The following is a 20,040-nucleotide window of genomic DNA, read 5'->3' as shown; positions in this document are numbered from 1 at the left end:
CACATGACCCAGAAGCTGTATGCTGGCTCCCTCGGCCAGTAACGCGAGATGAGCGCCGCAACCCCAGAGTCGGACACGACTGGACCTAATGGTCAGGGGTCCCTTTACCTTTATATATAGGGTGCCTACATTCTGCATGGACTGGTTGCATGGCAACATGTGCAAATGGCTTTAGATATCTATTAGGTCAATCAATTATCACATAGCATATATTCAACAAACAAAAAAACAGTAACAATTTGTTGTTGACAAAGGACAGCTGGACATATAAAGGGCACCATTACCTTCAGTAGCTTAGGGCCTCATCAAACCTAATTCCGGCCCTAGGGGTGTGTGATGATGGCGGCCAACTTGGAGGGCTTTATAAAGGTATGAGGTGAAAATCATGAGGGACAAAGGCTATCGGGGACAACTAGGACACATGATGGCTGCTTTTGAGTGTGTCTGTTGCTCGTGGGCTTCCCATAATGGGCACCTGGTTGGTCCCTGTGGATTCCGGACTGAATGGCCCCTTTGGCCTGATCCGGCAGCTATACACTTCTCATGCTCTCTCAGAGGCACTGACTCTACTTGACAGGCTAAACCTGTTGAATTGCCTGCCAGGCAACCGTCTGAAGCATAGAAGCCCTGCTGCCAGGAATGCCACATTCACTTGGGACTCTTCCTTTCGTGGCTATCTCGTTCTACACACCCACCCATAGCGCAACACTCCCTTCTGGCTTGGGGAAAGTGAAGAGAATACAGATGAAGAGAAGCCTCAATATTTTTCCCCACCCTTTGTATAAAACATCCCAAATGTCATAGCCATTCCACATCCATTAGCTGAATGGCTGCCTTTTGTGCCCTTAAACCTCTTGGGCTCACATTTGCAGCCTGTTTCAGCTACAGGCCTCAACTCAGATTAACTCTCCTCTTAAAATTTGTATTATTTTAATTAATTAAACCAGCTAGTTGATGGAATTTACTCCTTCCCTTGCAATCTTTCTTTTTGTGCAAGGATTTCCCTAGATAATTTCCACACTGACTCAGCAAGCTGGTTCTGGACATTTGGGCAGATGGAGTGGAGATGTCAAACTTCTGCAACACATAGATACTTATCCAAGTTTGACAATGCTTTAAAATGTCATATTTATTCATATTTTTCGTGTGAAAGCTATTCGTATACTTTACTCGAATCCAGGATTACCCATCAGATCTGCCAATCCCCAAAATTAGTTTTTTCAGAAGACCATGTTCAAGTCAGTGGAAAAGAGCTCATCACTTTGGCAATTGAAGACAGGCTAATATTTTATTTTTCAGCCAGCTGATAAGGCTAGATAAATTGCAGGAGTCGGTAGCAACATTATTTTTTCCGAGGCTGCTTTCCATTCAGAATTGTTACATCAGGGAACAACTGTAACTTTTACTTTCAACAAGTCACATATTTTCTGGGATGAGCTGTCTGAAAGGGAGAAAGAGAAAAAGCAGCACAGATTTTTCTGACATAAAATCTGTTTGTTAAGGCATTCCACTCTAAAGCTCTATAACTCTTAATTTGCTCTTTATTTCAAATGAGACTATTTTCTGTAGCACGCCCCTCCTTGAAACTACAGCATATAAAAGGTTAGGGCATGGGTAGGCAAACTAAGGCCTGGGGGCCGGATCTGGCCCAATCGCCTCCTAAATCCGACCTGTGGACGGTCTGGGAATCAGCGTGTTTTTACATGAGTAGAATGTGTCCTTTTATTTAAAATGCATCTCTGAGTTATTTGTGGGGCATAGGAATTAGTTAATTTCCCCCCCTTTCAAAATATAGTCCAGCCCCCCACAAGGTCTGAGGGACAGTGGACCGGCCCCCTGCTGAAAAGGTTTGCGACCCTGGGTTAGTGTGTCAGTTGAGAGATGGTCTTTCCCCTTTTTATTTATTTTTAGCTTGCTAGCTTTGTAATGGGCAATGATGCTTAGCTGATGAGTTTAGCTGAAGATGCTTGCTTAATGGCTTCTGATCACTTGCTGTTTGTCAATGAATGCCAGTGACTGGTGACTGCTGACCTTGATGGGATGTAAATATACTAAAGCATTTTAATCACAACTGGGAATAAATTGTGGATACTATTTTGGAGCCACCATGTCTGCACTGCATTCTAACAAATTTCAAGCTTCAGTTCCCCCCCCCCCCGGCACTCTTCTTGCCCCCACAAAATAAATTCATTCCCAAAAGTTTATTTTTCAAAATTATTTTACTGAGGTTCATTAAATATACATGTCAATAAGTACAATTAACACAAATAAAAAACAATAAACTGAATAAAATGCAAACTATTAACTATTCAGGTGGCTAGCCCAGGGTGTAGCTATGCAGCAGCAATAATAATAATAATAAAAGTTCAATTGCACTGGAGAAATAATTCCAATCAGCAAATATGGTATGTATGATCAATAAAGCAAATATGGTATGTATGATCAATAAAGCATTTTCTCAATCACCACCCACTGCTCTAATTACCCAAACTTGACCATCAGTAAAGACTGGCACATTTATATTGCTTTGGGTCTGTCCCCCCTCCTAAGGAGACTTCACATAGGAAAAAAGCAAGTATGGAGTATTATAAAATAACTATTCCAAATAATGAAGAAAGCCAACTATTCTGTTGCTATGGAATGGTGAGAAGAGATGAGTGGCTGACACAATGGATGCTTGTTTCTTCCAGTGTTGCTGAGCCAATATGGCTTCTTAGTATTCTGGGAAGCTGCAGGCTATAAAGCAAGTCAGATGATGACTAGGGCACAAGTGATACAAGTCTTGTTTTGACGTTGACCAAACACCAGTTAGGGCACATAATTGTGCTTACCATGCTGCAGTACAGGTGGCAAAGATGACATATCTTGCAAACTGCACTGCATCCTCAAATAGCCAGCCAGCAGAACACTTTCAGTCAGTCCAGAGGTTGCCAACTCCCACTATGGGGAAGAATCCATGTTATCCTTAAGGACCCACTAGCCATACTTTTGTTGGTTAAAGCCACTCCACTTTAGAGAGAACTTGACTCCACAGTTGTTACACAGTTCCAACTGAAGTATTAAATGCCAAGCCATTCAATCAGGAAATCACCATTTTATTTGTATCAAGTAAAATGCTGTTCCTTCCATCTGTGCTAAAACTATTATTTATTTATTTATTTATTTATTTATTTATTTATTTATTTATTTATTTATTTTATCCCACCCTTCCTTCCAAAGGAGCCCAGGACACCAAATGCACAAACAAATCTAAAAATATTCCCAATGGAGATTACACAGAAATAAGTTGCTTACATGGACGTTATGGGATGAAAGTGGGGGATGCTTACAGCATCTACCAGTTTTTAATTTTGATGGACAGTTCAACTGCCTTGCTTTAATTTTCATTTATACAGACAAAATTATTTGCAAAGGACATAGCACTGATATTGAAGAGATCTGGTCCATTTACAGTATATGTTCCATGGCTGACATCTATACTCAGCTAACAATGGCAACTAGTGACAGAAGCAAAGTTGAATAATGGGGTGTGACGTTTTTACACTGCTTGTTCTATCCTTTTCAACCCGACCCATCAAGGTTTAACGCAGGCTCCAGGTTGAACTAGAACATTCCATGAGGGGCAGGGCGGCTGGATGGTTAGAGAGAGAATGGGCAGCCATTTTGTCAGTTGAGGGGGTGCTTGGGAGAGGGAGTGTGGGGTGGTTGAAAAGAAGGTCTGTGAGAGTAGGTTTATGTTAGTTATTTGTAAGGTTATCTATTATAGGATTAACAAAGATATTACCACTGAAACTAAGCTTGTACACAAGAAACCTTAATGCAACCATTACAATATTAAGCAATTAAATTTCTATCGTTAAAGTGCCAATCAGAAAGTCGTCTGTGTTATTTTCCAGCAAAGGTACATGAAACTCATTTGTGTGGACACTCATTAAAAGAATAAAATTTCCTTCCAGTGTGGAACGGTCAGGGCAGGGGCGTCGCTAGGGGGGTGCGGTGGGGGCGGTACGCCCCGAGTGGCAGGTGTAACAAGCGGCGGGTGGGGGTGACAAGCGGCGGCCCCTCCCGCCACTCCCCACGCAACGCCGGTCACCCTGGGAGCAGCAGCGCTGCACAGACGGGGTGCTCCCTCGGCCGTGCGCTGTTGCTCCCGGGGCGACAGAGCAAGCGGCGGCGCATGGGGGTGACAAGTGGCAGCCCCTCCCGCCATTCCCAAGCGCTGCCGCTCCCTCCGTCACCCAAGGAGCAACAGCGCACGGCCGAGCGAGCACCCCGTCCGTGCAGCGCTGCTGCTCCCGGGGTGACTGGCAGCGTGGGGAATGGCAGGAGGGGCCGGCGCTTGTCACCCCCACGCGCTGCCGCTCGCTCAGTCGCCCCGGGAGCAGCAGCGTCGGACCGCCGCTTCCACAGCCTCCTTTTGAGCCGCAGAGCTTAAAAGCGGGCTCTTCGGCTTAAAAGGGGGCTGCAGAAGCGGCGGCGGCACTCCCGGAAACGCCCCCAGGGCGGGGCGTCGTGACGTCACAACGTGCCGTCACGCCGCCCCACCCCGGGGCGTTTCCTTTGCCGCCCTGGGTGCCGCGGAGCCTAGCTCCGCCACTGGGTCAGGGTGTGACTTCAAGGTGCACTGAGAGGGCGAATTAGGCAGACAGACCCAGGGTGTCACAAAGTTACCTCAGGGAAGAGGCAGGCTTTTACAGTGGGGGATTTCTAGTGGCTGAACCCCTCATACTGTGGACACGAGGGATAGTCTCATATATAGCCTAGAGTTGAAAAGGGTATCTGGCCACGTTGGTGCTGGAAAGGGACTCTCTTTTATTAAAAAAAAACAAAAACAAAAAACCCCCACGAGTGCTAGAGGGTTTACAGAAAGGCTAAAGGGATAAGTGGGAGGTTGGATTCACTTCAGAAATCCCTGTTAGTTCTTTTAATAATTGAGAGGACGAAGAAGTTATAAGACGAAAGGAAGGGTCCTTTCGCCCCCCCCTCACATGGGGCAATGTATAAATGCTTATATTTAGGTACGTATGGGTCATTCCTTATATTTTAAGCTCCCTCAAAAAAATTCTGACAAAGCCTGATTTTCATTTGGAAGTGGAAAAGGCAAAGTTATTTGGAAGAACTTAAATGGTCGAGAATCAGTTACTATACAATAAGGAGAAATAGTGCAGTGTTATTTCTTTCACTAAAGGTTAGTTTTGTCATTTGTAACCTTTAATGAGTCCATGAATCCTACAGATTAGGGCTACAAACCCTATACTCACTTTCCTGGATACAAGCCTCACTGAAGAAGAAGAAGAGTTTGTATTTGATATCCCGCTTTTCACTACCCGAATGAGTCTCAAAGCGGCTTACATTCTCCTTTCCCTTCCTCCCCCATAACAAACACTCTGTGAGGTGAGTGGGGCTGAGAGACTTCAAAGAAGTGTGACTAGCCCAAGGTCACCCAGCAGCTGCATGTGGAGGAGTGGAGACACAAACCCGGTTCCCCAGATTACAAGTCTACCGCTCTTAACCACTACACCACACTAGCTCCCTGAGACCACACTGAACTCAATGAGACTTAACTTTTGAGTAGACATTTATAGTATTGTGCCTCAAGACTACAGTTGTGTGCACACTTAGTTGGGAATACACCCCTCAGATGTTAGGATTGCTCAATATTTGGTAGGGCATAGCTGTTTTTAATTTTTTGTTAATTATCTGTAGATATTTGCTCATGCTGGTGGCCAAGACGCTGTAGACATTTTGTCATCTCGCTTTTTGACGATGCAGTGACTTATTGATTGGTACCATTGCCTCATCCATCACTGGCACACACTTGACTCAAAGGGTAGTGACACATTTGATTTCCTTCCACCCCCACGTTGCACAAAGGCTTAGAGCAGACTATTAAAAATAATGTACTGCCTGTATCTGAAGCAAATACTGTTGTCATCGTTACTTAAACCTTTTTATGCACCAATCCTAAAAATGCTGACATGCCTGTTGGTAAAATTGATGTGTCTGTACCAGAGCAAGTAGATGTAATATGACATTGACGTGTTTTTTCTTTCTTTCTTTCTGTCATGCCCCGCACTACCTCCTGTGGCACATGTAAATCACCTTGTGTAACATGCAAGCTCTTGAGTTTGTGCAAATACTATTTACATTAATTTATATTTATCATATTTTTATCCCATACTTCTTTCAAGCTCAGAGCAATATATGTAGGAGGTTGTCTCATTTTATCTTCACAACAACCTCAGGGTCAAAGCTAAGGGTCTGAATACGTCTTTCCACACCCAAACACAATATGCTAGCTGCACTGTACATAAACAACCTTCAGTTATTTTGGTGGATCAAAAATAAAACTTGAATGACAAAAAAGAAATAAAGTAACTAAGATAATTAATACCTCTAAAACCACCTAGTGATCTAACCCCCACTGCTGTCAATGCATGAAATCTGTTGCTATTGCATCCCTGATAGCTGACCATCCCCTCTCTGCAAATAAATCTCTACCTTTCTTCAAGGTAGGCTGTTCACTGTTGTACAACTCTTACAATCACAACATTCTTCCTGTTTTGTTTACCTCCTTCTTCCTGCATTTTAAGTCATTAATTTGTTTCCTGCCAACTTGGTCAATGGAAAACTATTTGCTCCATCATTTATGTGAGAGCCCTTGAACTATTTGAAGCCTCTTTTCCAGGCTCAACACACCCAACACCTTCAACCTTTCCTCATTGTGACTTAGTCTCCAAGTCCCTTTCACCATATTTGTTGCTCTGCCATCACATTTGCTTTAATGTTGTATGCTTGGGCATTTTTAAGCCCTGTCATGTTAAAAGAAATTTGGAAGGATGAGATACAAATGTCATAATAAGTATTTTATTGTACAACCCTTAAAAAAACCAATTTAAAGTAAAAACGAAATAAAAAATTCCTTCCAGTAGCACCTTAGAGACTAATTTTGTTATTAGTATGAGCTTTTGTGTGCATGCACACTTCTTCAGATACACTGAAATAGAAGTCACCAGACCCTTATATATAGTGAGAGGGTGGGGAGGGGTATTATTCAGAAGGGTGGTGATTGGCTGATAGGTGTGGAAAACCTGTTGACAACTGTTAGCGACTGTTAACGACTACAATTGGTCTTACAGGAAAAAGCAAAGGGTGAGATGGCTAAAAATAGCTGTATCATGTATAATGAGATAAGAATCCAATGTCTCTATTCAGACCGGTCTCTCCGTGGTTTTAAGTTTGGTAATAAGATGCAACTTCTCTTTCCAGTCTATTTCGGAAATTATTTTGTAATAAGACAGCTACTTTGAGATTGAAATGTTTTCCTACTGGTTTCTCTGTCTTGCGATTCCTGATGTCAGATTTATGTCCATTTATCCTTTATCCACTCTTCCTTAGTGATTCCAGTTTGAGTGAAAGCCAGCACAAAGAGTTGCCATCACACACACACCACCCCCCTCAAGGCTGCTATGCCTTGGAGAGATTTCTGCAGGCTGTAAGAACCATGGCCAAACAGATGCACATGCATGCTGAGTACAGCAGCACTCTCTCTCCCCCCCCCCCCAGTGATTATTAGACAACTGTCATTCAAATATATTTTGCCTTGGACAATGGAGATAGAACATAGCCATTATGGCTAATATACACTGATAGCCTTATCCTCCATGAATTTGTCTAATCCTCTTTTAAAGCCATCCAATGGGATCACTACCTCTTGTGGGAACTAATTCCATATTTTAAGTATGCACTGTGTGAAGAAGTACTTGTCTGTCTTAAATCTTCCCACCATGTATAATTCTATACACTTCTTATGTCTCCTCACCTTTTTTCTAAACTAAAAAGCCCCATACAGGTATGTTGCAACTTTTCCCTCCTGATAATTTTGGTTGCCCTTTTCTGAATCCTTTCCAGCTCACACAATATCCATTCTGAGGTGAAGTGTCTAGAAGTGTACATAGTATTTGATGTTCAGTTGCACCACAGGTGTGTACAGTATAATGGAAATATGCAATTAGCACAGTTCCTTTCCTAATGATTCTTAACGTGGACTCTACCTTTTCCCCCAGCTGCTGTACAATTGATCAGCATCTACATTGGAGTATCTACTACAACCCCAGTGTTTTATTCCTGGGGAGGCACCACCAGTTCAGACCCTATAAGCATATATGTGAAACTAGGATTCTTTGCTTTACACTTGCTTGCATTGAGTTGCATCTGTCATTTTACTTCCCGTCCAGCCAGTTAGGAGAAATCCTTTTGGAGTTCCTTGCAATCCCTTTTCGTACTTTGCCAAAAGCTTTTTGTAAGTCTAAGGACACATAGTAAGCTATCAAAATGCTTACTGACATTCCCAAAGGCATTTAAAGGGTTAGTGAAGAAGAAGCTATAGTGGCTCAATAATTCTGTATTTAATAATGCTTTCCATCACTTTCCCCAGAACAGACCTTAAGCTAACCAGCCTGTTAACTGGGGAACTTTTGGCCATCCAGATGTGGCTGAACAATAACTCCAATATTTCCTTCCCATGGTTGCTGGGGCTAATGGGAGTTGTAGTTCTGCAACACCCAGAGGGCCAATTTAAAAAAAAATTGATGTCACTTTCCCGCTGGTATGGAGGCTGATCTTAAGGATAAGTTGCATGTTTTTGTTACAAAGCCAACAGGAGAAGCCGAAGCAACACAACATCTTGTGGAGCCCTTCAGGACTTGGCTATTCTGAGGGTGCCACAAGGCTCGGGGTTGCTTTTGCTCGGCTGGCCCTCTGCAAAGAGGCGAAGCCTCCCCTTCCCGCCGAGAATCAAGAAGACCAACTGAGGCAGCCGGTTAGTTCCGGAACGCTTGATCCGAAGTTGAAACCCCGCGACCCTCTTCGGTGCCCTTCCGCGGGGGGCAAGTCCCGCTGCGCTCAGAGCGGCGCTTACTCCCAAGGAAGCCGTCTAGAGACCACGTCGCTGAAGCGCGCCTGTGGAAGGAAGTAGCGCCGGGGCCGCCCGCCCACCTTGGCTTCCAGGCTCCTAGGCGCCCGCTTCTTCGCTCGCTGAGGGGAGAAGAGGCGGGCGGGAACTGGCAGGAAGACGAAGCCGACCGCCGGAGAAGAAGCGCCCGCTTTCTCCCTGCTCCAGGTCTTTACTTCACAGAGACTTGAGGGCCACTGGCTTCATTAAGGCGGCGGCAGCAGTACTCGTCAGGCAGAGAAGGGTTAATCGCCGCCGCGCTCTTCGCGGCGCTGCTGCTGAGGTTGCTGTTGCCGCCGCCGCCGCCAAGCGCGGAGGGATACAGAGCAGGAACCTTGAACGTGGCGGTGCTGAGGCCCCGAAGCCCAAAAAATGTCTGCCTGAGGGGAGGCCCCGCAAGTTCCGTCGAGACGGGGAGGGGGAGCAAGAAAGGCAGACCGGCAGGCACGGGAGGGGGAAGGAAAGGGAGGACACGGGCGGCAGGCGACGGAGCGGCCGAGAGCGAGGAGGGGAGGAGGAAGAAAGAAAAGGAAGGACGGGCTGAGGGAGAGGAGAGCGCGCGGCATTCTCGCCCCTCCGCTCCGTCTTCCTCCGCTGCTGCTGCTGCTGCTTCTCTCCTGACTGACTCCGGGGCGGTGGCGACGCTGCCGCCGCCGCCGCTGCCTTAGAAGGAGAAGAGCCACTTGGACCCGGGCAGCGGGGCCGGGAACCGGGTAAAGGCAGACAGGCCTCACGGAGGGAGGGAGAGAGAGGGAGAAGCGGGCAAGGGTGGGGACCGAGGGGAAGGGAAGCCGGCGGCCGGAGGGGTCTCCCTTCCCGCTCGGAGGGAGGAGAAGCGGGGACGCGCACGGCCGTCTCCGCCCGGGGCGCGCGCCCGGGCAGTATCGAGCCTGGTGCTGAGAGGCTCCGGCGCCCTTTTTTTGGAGGCGGCCGGGGCCGCGGGATGGACGGGCAGGAGACCCCCTCTGGGAGCGGGGGCGGCAGGGCTGGTCCTCTCGCTCTTCCGCGCAGGCCGGCGGCGGGATTGTTCCGGGAAGAGCGGCCCCTCCACGCCCCCGCCCACAATTAGTGACCCCGATTCCTGACACGCACGCCGCATTCTCCAGTTATCTTTCCCGCGAGAAACCCCTTAAACTTCGGGTTCGTGGCGGTGTTTCGCTGGCGCGGAAGTGGCTGGCTGGCGGAGAGGTGGGCAAGAGATCCTGCTTATTGTTCGCAGCCTTGTCGAGGGGAGGGAGTCGAGCGCCTGCCCGCCTTTCCACCGGCCCACCCGCTCACTTCCCTGCTCGGCCTGCTTTGAGGACTTTGCCTCCGCTTCGGCGCTCTTCATTCCTCCCCTTCTGGGCTGCTCTTGTTAGGCATCCCCTCCCTTTGGGGGACCCTCTTGCCCGCTTTCCTAGCCCGGGCTTCCAGCTCAGTGGCGTGCTTTTCTTCCCCAAGGCAAGGATTAAATTCTGTGGATGCGAACATATCTGGGAGGGAGGAGAGAGGGAGGAAAGAAACTTCCATGGAGTTAGCTGTGCTGCTGCTGCTGCTGCTTCTGCGTGCTTTAGAGATGCGGGGGAAAGGAGAGTGAATGGTCTTTGGCTTTGCGAGGGGCTGCTCAAGGCTGAGGATGCCGTCCTCCTTGTTTTGGTTAACGCGCCTCTTCCTTTTCCTTTTGTTGCCGCTTAGGACTCTCCGTAAGTGGATGAAGATGAATCCTCAGCAGCAGCGGATGGCCGCTATAGGGACAGACAAGGAATTGAGCGACCTGCTGGACTTCAGCGCGGTAGGATATTCTTCGAAGGCTTCTTATGGCTTCTCCACGGTAAAGCGGACCGAGAAGTGGGGGGCAGCTGCGTGCAGGGCTTGGTTGCTTCTGCCTCAGCCAAAGGGGAAACTTGGGATGTACAGTAATGGCTAGACTCCCATATTGAAGGCTCTAGGTCAGTCATCTTAACTGGTTAAAATCTAGCTGACCCATAGATAGCCATTGGATAGCTTTTCTCAAGTTTGTTTTCCACAGATAGCTCAAAGGGTGTTTGTTTCTCCCCCTGTAAAAATGCAGTGTTGGTAATGGGGAGGGGGACCCCAAGCAGCTTAATCCTAATCCTATTTACTCAGAAGAGTGGGACCTGCCTTCATGTATCCATAATTAGGGTTGTAGTCTCAGTTCAATTCTGCGCATGTTTGCTCAGAAGTAAACCTCATTGAGTTGAATTGGACTTACCCCTAGGTAAGTCTGTGTAGGATTGCAGCCCTAGGACCTTTATTCCTGTTTTGCACTGTAATCTTAGATTGGAAGCAAGTCATCATGTTCTACAATGTCTTACGTTATTATTTTTTAAATCAAGTGTCTTTTGTGAAAGTAAAATACAGAATACTTACTTGGCTTTGTTAGGTTATCCTGCTCTTGTAGTATTTGACCAATGGACCTATTATATTGAGTAATAAACTGGTCATGTTACTGACCTTAAAAATTGTACCACTAATTCTGTGTTATGAAACATTTTAAAGCACAATTAATGCTATTAATTTTTCTATGAATGTATTCCCAGCTTTTTTACATTCCAAATATACATAACTGAATTAGTTTTCATTCCATGCTGACTGAAATGCATCCACTTGTTTTGCAGATGTTTTCTCCACCTCTTAATAGTGGGAAAACTAGACCAACAACACTAGGAAGCAGCCAGTTCAGTGGATCAGGTAAGAGGCAGCTGAAAAACATAAAAGTTAAAGAGCAATGCTATTGTATTGTGTTATATATAAAATCTTAATTTGTATATGACAGAAACCTTTGTGGATGAAATATAGTTTTCAAGGAGTTAAAACAAATGCAGTGTAAACACTTTAAAACAAGTTAGTTTTCTGCAGGAATCTCTAGTTTGTTGATGCTGTGGAATGAGTTTAAAGGTTAATTGAATTGAGAATATTGGGTTTTCAGGAAGACACAGGTATTCGTGGAAATGTGGATATTCAGTTTTTTTGTCAGTAATTTGGGATTATATTTCTTTTGAATTTTTTAAAAAAACTTTTAGTGACTTGAGTAACACTAACATAAATTCAAAATACTGGAGTTGAATGCCTTTTGTGTAATTTATACAAAATTAAGGCATAAAGCAAGACTAGAATAAAGTACAGCTAAATAGGGAAAACAGTGTTTTGTTTTTAGAGTTCACCTGGTCAAATTAAGTAGGAAAAGAGAGGCAAATGTATAATGTATATTGACCAGATTGAACAGATGTGTATTTTATGTGTGCATAAATCATTTAAATTGGGAGATGAAGTATTTGCTGAGGAAATAAAATTGGAAATTGAGCTAAATATTGAAGATAATAGAAGATAATACTTTTCTTTAAAAATGCTATAAATTGCAATGGCAGCAGTGCAGAGCTGTTATTCCGTGTTCCAGTGCTCCTAGAACCTTGTGCCTAAAACATGTTTTCTGGCATTCTTCTCTCTCCTGCTTATGTTATGTATACTTTCATATCCTACTTTAAATTCACAGTAGGTATAATGGAGCTGCAGATTTAAAATAGATGACTATTTTAAAGTGTAGAATGATATGAGACTGCATTATTGGAAAGCATTTTCGGAGAATTGTGTTGATCTGTTGTACATATTGTCAAATGCTACATTATTAGTTTTGGAAGCATTGTTGCATTTTTATTTGTGTTGACTTCTAGTTGTCAGGGGTAATCTAGTAAGTATTTCCATAATCTAACTGGGAATCCGAGTCTTGTCCTTCCTCACAAATCTTTGGTATTCTATCTAAACTTGAATTACCCAAGGAGATAAACTTCTGAATGTATAAAAAGCAAGCAGGTCTGTCTACTAGTTCTGAGTCTTTTAATATTGTTGCAGCAAAGTCTGAATTAAACTCTCAACAAGTATTGTTGAATGAAAATTAGTATTTAGATTGCTGTTGGATAATTTTTAAAAGGTTTTGACATATTTCATAATAGACCCAGTGTAGACATAATGCTTCCTGGTGTCTAATCATAGTGAAGTTCCTTGTGTGCTTGCAGTTTTCTTTGTCATGTGGACATTTCTTCCCCTACTTCATTTAAGAAATAACTATTAATAGCATTGTATCTACACCAGTGATATTGTTAATCATAGTTAAGCCAAACATAACTTTCAAACTTGTAATTATGGTTATTGGACTGCTGTTGGAGAATACAAATAAAGAAACATAACTGTGTTTTAATTTTCCTGTACAGCTTGATGTGGAGTTGCAAGTATATGCCATTTTTCTTTGGGAAATGAATATGGCTGCAAACAGGAAGCTTCCCAAGGCTTTCTTATTTCCTAGAAAATAGCAGCTGCAAGCAGCTGCAATTGTACCATAGTATACACAGTTTTCTGAAACAGAGTTATGGAAGCAGAGAATGATGAATGACAATCTGTTTTTCAGCATAAATATGTGAGAGGCTTATTGGATTTAAGTATATGCCATATTTATGATATAACCTTAAACATATATTTTAAGAGGTTTGTCTATAATTTCAAAATGTATGGATTTCATGTTCACAAGTAACCCTCATGTCTGTGTCCTTCCTGTTAAATATTAATGGATCTCAGTAGTGGTTTTGTGGTTTGTCCTCAATTTGTTAAAACCTGTTACATGAACCTGAATGGATCTGTCTCTTTCAAAAGCCTGTAATCTAAAACTGAGACTTGACAAAATCTTCCAGTAATTGAATTTTACGTGCGTGTGAGAGACATTAATTTTCTAACTTGTTGCAAATAATTTGCAGTCACATGAAGGAAGTTTGGAATCCTGTGCACATTTATATCAGAATAAGTCACACTGAATGACTACTTTAAAAAGTCAACATGAAAGATTGTGGCTGTAAAGTTTACTAGAGACATTAAGGTTTAGTTATCACCCACAGAAAACTTTCCATCATTTGTGTCTTGCTGATGTTGAAACAAGTGCTGCTACTAAGAAGAGCCCTGATAGATCAGGCCAAAAGCATATCATGTCCAGCATCCTGTTCTCTCAGTGGCCAACCAGATGCTTATGGGAAGCCTGCAAGCAAGACCCAAGTGAGATTCAGAGGTATATTGCCTTGGACAGTGGAGGCAGAACATAACCACCATGGCTAGTAGACATTGACAGTCATATTCATGAATTTGTTTAATCCACTTTCAAAGCCACTCAAATGTGAGGGCATGGCTCTTGTGGGAGCAAATTCCATAGTATAACTCAATGCTGTGTGAAGAAATACAGTCATACCTCGGGTTGTGAACGCTGCGGGTTGCGCGTTTTCGGGTTGTGGACTGCGCCGAACCTGGAAGTACCGGAACGGGTTACGTCTGGGTTTCAGCGCATGCGCAGAAACGCTGAACTGCATCGTGCGCATGTGCAGACATGGCGCTGCGGGTTGCAAACGTGCTTCCCGCATGGATCACGTTTGCAACCCGAAGTATGACTGTACTTTTTTTTGGTCTCCCCTGAATCTTCCAACATTCAACTTCATTGGATGGCTCCAGCTTCTAGTATTATGAGAGAGGGAGAAAAACTTCCAATCTGCTTTCACTTCATCATACATAAACTCTGTCATGCCCCCTTAATCCTCCCCCCACCACAAAACTAAAACGCCCCAGGTGTTGTAACTTTTTGTCATGGAGATGTTCCAGCCCCTTCATTATTTTGGTTGCATTTTTCCGGAAAAAAATCCAGCTCTAAAATAACCTTTTTTGAGGTGAGGCAACTGTAATGCAGATCACACAATACTAATTCTGTTATGACTATGCTGGCTGGCTGTATATTTCCAAGCCCGATTCAAAGTGCTGGTTTTAAGCCATAAATCTTTTTATTGCTCAGGATCCAAATATATTCTGGATTGCCTCTCCTATTCTGTTGTTTCTATAAAATGCCATTCTATCTTTCTATGTGTCTTCACCAGTCTGGATGATTTGTACTAAGGTCTAAGGGTCTACTGTCTGCTTGTGTGAAGCTTGCCATTTGCTTCACAGACAATAGCTTGTATTTGATGACTGGGCTTCTTAGCTTGAATACTCAGACAGTCTTACCTGGTTAATGGGATCAATTCCAGTTTGTTTTGGAAGTACTGTACTTAGTCCCTACCTGGCTTTCAGTCTGTGTGCAGCAGGAGTGAAGATACTTTTTCAGTCCCCGGGGGCTGGGGCTGCGTTCTCTTGAGGCTGCTTTCAGCAGCCACTTGCCCCCCTTAAGGGGTCAGAGGCAAAAGTGGGTGGAGCAGTGGGTACAACTCTTAAGTAGGCTGCCATGCAAATGTCAAAAGCCTCTAAACACCTGTAGGCATTACCACAGGTCAAAGGCACATTCCAGCCAGGACAAAGAATTTGAAGAGGATGCAGGGCTGATGAAGGGTATGGCCTTGGGGCCAGAGCACTGTATTTGGTCTGAGGATTTCCTCCCTGGCATAGATACTGCCTCAATCTATAGATGATGTAGAGCAGGGGTCAACAACCTTTTTCAGCTGTGGGCCAGTCCACCGTCCTTCAGACCGTGTGGTGGGCCAGACTGTATTTTGAAAAAAATATATGAACGAATCCCTATGCCCCACAAATAACTCAGAGATGCGTTTTAAATAAAAGGACACATTCTACTCATGTAAAAACACGCTGATTCCCGAACCATGCGTGGGCCGGATTGAGAGGGTGATTAGCCTGCATCCGACCCACGGGCCTTAGGTTGCCTACCCCTGATGTAGAGATTCATCCCCAGTTGTACTTCGGGGTTAGTTACTGTTAACACGATGTGATAAAGATACACTTGCTGGGATTTCATGAATATTTGCAGCACATTCCCTTCACAGGGAATTGGCAGTTGGATGTTGGCTTCCTGGGACCTCCTGCATGGGTTTCTGTAGGTGTGGGTTCTCTTCAAGGGGAAGGGTTATTTACAGAGATGTGGAACGAAATGCCATCAGTATGCTCAAGGCATGCAGTTGCGTCTCAGATGGCAAGTTTCTTACTTTATGGCAGATGCCACATGAAAGGTTCTTATAAAAATATTGTTCCTTGTGTTTTGCTTCTGGATGTTTAATCACTGATAAATTGTTTTATGTCTTGTTAGCCCTCTTGAGCTTCTCTGAGGAAATGAAGGATATAGGGATATATATTACGTATAAGTTTGTGTGTGCGCACACACACTCACACTTTCTCTCTCTCTCTCACACACCCAAACTGTGGTCTAAACTAAAGTAGTGAAATTACATCAATGATGGCATTAGCCTTTCCTACTTGTTTGTTTGTTAGATGTAAGATGTGTCAGGAGTCACCCTTATTTTGGAACAACAGGCACTGGCAGTGTATAGTATTAGAAACACACTTTATGAATGAAATCTGGAAAGAAGGCTGTAACATTCTTGGGATGGGGTCAAGCTAGTGACAGCGGTTCATGACATCATAGCATTGAGGCTAGACTATTGCAATTGGCTTGATGGAGTGGCACTTTATACACTGTTTGGGAGCTGTATTTGATACAGACCAGGGTGTCATTGCTTTCTGCAGTATCAGTTGATGTCAGTAATGTAGATTTTTTTTGGGGGGGGGGTGGTTCTGCCCAGAATGAATGCAGATCTGATTTAGTGTGTTTGTTTGATTTACCCCACTTCCCTCTCCCCAATTTCTATTTTTCAATTTGATTCCAAATACCTGGAAACACTTTCTAGTAGCCAACAGTAATTGAGATACAGTGGTACCTCTGGTTACGTACTTAATTCGTTCTGGAGGTCCGTTCTTAACCTGAAACTATTCTTAACCTGAAGCACCACTTTCGCTAATGGGGCCTCCCGCTGCTGCTGCGCCGCCAGAGCATGATTTCTGTTCTTATCCTGAAGTAAAGTTCTTAACCTGAAGAGTTATATCTGGGTTAGAGGAGTATGTAACCTGAAGCGTATGTAACCCGAGGTACCACTGTACTTGTTTAGAAAATAGATAGATAGATAGATAGATAGTGCACTTAGTGGTTTAAGCGTTGTTTTCAAAGCTCTACTTAGAAATTGTTTCTGTTGGGGCGTTTAGAAATATTTCAAAATGACAATGCAGTAGCATTAGAGTTTTGTGAAGATGTTAAGAACCCTTAAGTTACTGACTTAAATCATACTTGAACAGCTAAAGACATAGATAAAATATTTCTGGAAATTTTGGAATCACTGAGAAAAATATTTAAAACCAGAAATGTATACATTACTTTGTTAGCTAACCTTCACTAACAATATATATAACTTACCTAGAATATTCAATTATACTACTAGCATATTTATGACATTTACAGAGCAATCCTTTGCATGTTTACTCAAAAGGAAGACCTGCTCTGTTTAGTGGTGAGTGTACATAGGATTGTAGCCTCAAAAGTATAGTGTCTTGGGTTGCAATCTTGTACCCACACAGCTAGCAGTAAACTCCATTGAATTCAGTGGGGTTTACTTCTGAGTAGATATGTATAGGATTCTTGTTAGTTTTGTAGCAGGATGTCTATGTAGTACAGGGATGTGGGTTGCACTGTGGTCTAAACTACTGAGCCTCTTGGGCTTGTCGATCAGAAAGTCAGCAGTTTGAATCCATGCAACGGTGAGCTCCTGTTGCTCTGTCCTAGTTTCTGCCAACCTAGCAGCTCAAAAGCACATGAGTGCAAGTAAATAGGTACCGCTGCAGCGGGAAGGTAAACAGCATTTCTGTGTGCTCTGGCACTCGTCACGGTGTCCCGTTGCACCAGAAGCAGTTTAGTCATGCCGGCCACATGACCTGGAAAGCTGTTTGCAGACAAACACCTGCTCCCTCGGCATGAAAAGTGAGATGAGCGCTTCACCCCATAGTTGTCTTTGATTGGACTTAACTGTCCAAGGGTCCTTTGCCTTTATCTGTACCTATGTAATAGTAGTTGGAGTAGAGAGATGAAAAGGTTGACCACAAGGGAAGAGCCAGGTCAGTAGAGCAGCTTTTAGAATATTCAAACTTAAATCAAAAGATCAATTTGCAAGCAGCAAAGGGATGGTAGTATGAAGATGGCAGCACTTCCAGGTATAGAGATGTGTATTGGACTTGAATGTTGCATCTGTCTGTAGTAAACACAAACTGTCATGCTCTAAGGCTGTAGAGTAAAAAAGTACTCATATGCCATTCAGTTTGAGTAAGGAAAACCTTGCTTTAATGCCAAATAAAGGGGTGGGTGGGAAGGCCTAGGAAAAAAGTCCTGTTTCTCCCCACCCCAATTACCACTTTGTTTGCAATCTAATATACTTAGGTAGCCATGTCTGGGCTGAGATTATTTCCTAGTTGACTTGCTGTGCCCCAGAGATTCTGCAGCAAAGTGGCAGTTGGATCATCTGGGAACTGGGAGAGAAGCATGTAACATTTTTGTTCCCTCGGCACCTCATGCATCTGCCACTAGGGCTGAGGCAGATAGAAACATCGGCAGCAACCCAGTGGGAAGTCGTGGTCTGTGTGGAACTGACTTGTAGCTGCTTCAGCCATCAGTTCTAGGCCAGGAGATTGCAGAATGGCATTTGTTGTAACATACAGAACAAGGGGATTTCATAAAAACACACCTTTGTCTGCTGTAGTTTCTATTGTGTCAATGTTTGTGTTTTAAATACATTGTAAGCCATCTCACTCCTGTCAACCTAGCAGTTCGAAAGCACATCAAAGTGCAAGTAGATAAATAGGTACCGCTCCGGCGGGAAGGTAAACAGCGTTTCCGAGCGCTGCTCTGGTTTCGCCAGAAGCGGCTTAGTCATGCTGGCCACATGACCCAGAAGCTGTATGCCGGCTCCCTCAGCTAGTAAAGCAAGGTGAGCGCCACAACCCCAGAGTTGTCCACAACTGACCTTAATGGTCAGGGGTTCCTTTACCTTTACCTTTAAGCCAGGGGTCACCAAACTTACCTGGCCTCGAGCCGGTTCCTCTGGCACCAATGGCGCGGAGGGTGGGGGAGCCCGCGCATTTGCTTTTTCTGGCGTGGCGCAGCACCAAAAATAGCTTGAGCGCATGCACAAGCGTCATTTCCACCGCACTTCTGGCACGGCACCGAAAATAGCTTGTGCGCGTGGGCGCGGGCCTCCGCAGACCCAGAAGTTTGCCGGAAATGACGCATGCGCACAAGCTATTTACGGTGCCGCGCCAACCCAGAGATGGGCAGCTGCGCCGCACCGGTAAGAGCGGGCAGCGGGGGTTGTGGGGGGGCGGATAATTGGCTCACGGGCCCGCGTGCCTTAGTTTGGGGACCCCTGCTTTAAGCCATCTCAAGAACTTCAGTTAGTAAGTAGGGTATACTTAATAATATAAATATAAATATATACATGCATCCTAAGAATGGTCACTGAAACAGCTAGGCACAACTTTACTGTTCGATTTTTCTTTTATCCATCCTTGGTACCTTCTGTGACTTTATTCATATTGAGTGAATTTTTAGCTCTCCATGTTTAAATGTCAATAAGTGGTTTTTATTTCAAGCTCCTCTGAAGAAAGGCAGGATATAAGTGTTTTAAATAAATATGAGTGACGTGTTTGTTTGTTGTGTTAAAAATGATATGAGACATTGCATTCTAAAAGTAGGTGGAATTTCTAGCCTACAATATTGGTTGCTGGGAGCAAATTAATATTGGTGCATCATTCTCCACTTCAGTTCCTAGTTACTGCCTGTTAGTATCTGACAAGCAAAGCATGGACTTGGCTTTTACAAGATGAAGAAAGGACAATATTCTCCGTGTGATACTGTAATATTCAGATTGACAGCAGACTCACATAAGTTTTCTGTTCCCTGGAAGATTGCCAAGGGTGGGCTGACTTCTGAGGCCATCAACAAACTTCTATTATGATGGGACTTGCAAAAATTTTTTACATGTTTTTACTCTGGATTAAAAATGTGATTGTTGGTTTGCATTGTATCAACATAATACTTGATGATGACAGCTAGTTCTTGTTTCATCTTTGAATATTGTATTTATGGCTTTTTTAGTTTAATATATTTATAAATGTTATAGTTGACCCTTAAAGTTAAAAAGGTTGCAGTGGGGATTGCCTTGGAACCATAAACAATCTGTTCTATATTGATTGGAGGAAGAGATGGGTATAATAAATATAGTAGGACAAATTCTTTATTT

General features: G+C 44.0%; 1 protein-coding gene across 21 annotated transcripts in view; it reads left to right on the top strand.

Annotated features, from left to right (window-relative positions):
- Positions 1-9,044: 9,044 nt before the first annotated feature.
- The window catches only part of TCF12 (transcription factor 12), a 135,289-nt gene continuing 124,293 nt past the window's right edge, over positions 9,045-20,040 (top strand). For 4 of the 21 annotated variants that reach the window (XM_033166667.1, XM_033166663.1, XM_033166652.1 and 1 more), the window contains exons 1-3: positions 9,243-9,666; positions 10,628-10,763; positions 11,572-11,644. In XM_033166667.1, coding sequence (XP_033022558.1) covers positions 10,644-10,763; positions 11,572-11,644 — 193 coding nt within the window. In that variant the 5' untranslated portion in view covers positions 9,243-9,666; positions 10,628-10,643. Of the gene's footprint in view, positions 9,122-9,240; positions 9,667-10,064; positions 10,142-10,369; positions 10,394-10,627; positions 10,764-11,571; positions 11,645-20,040 lie in introns of those variants that run through there. The other 17 variants (XM_033166660.1, XM_033166658.1, XM_033166647.1 and 14 more) reach the window with 12 other exon arrangements.

The sequence above is a fragment of the Lacerta agilis genome, chromosome 13 (assembly GCF_009819535.1).
Source record: "Lacerta agilis isolate rLacAgi1 chromosome 13, rLacAgi1.pri, whole genome shotgun sequence".
In the NCBI taxonomy this organism is placed as follows: domain Eukaryota; kingdom Metazoa; phylum Chordata; class Lepidosauria; order Squamata; family Lacertidae; genus Lacerta; species Lacerta agilis.
Note: the sequence above shows the minus strand (reverse complement) of the source record. Positions and strands in the feature narration are given on the sequence as shown.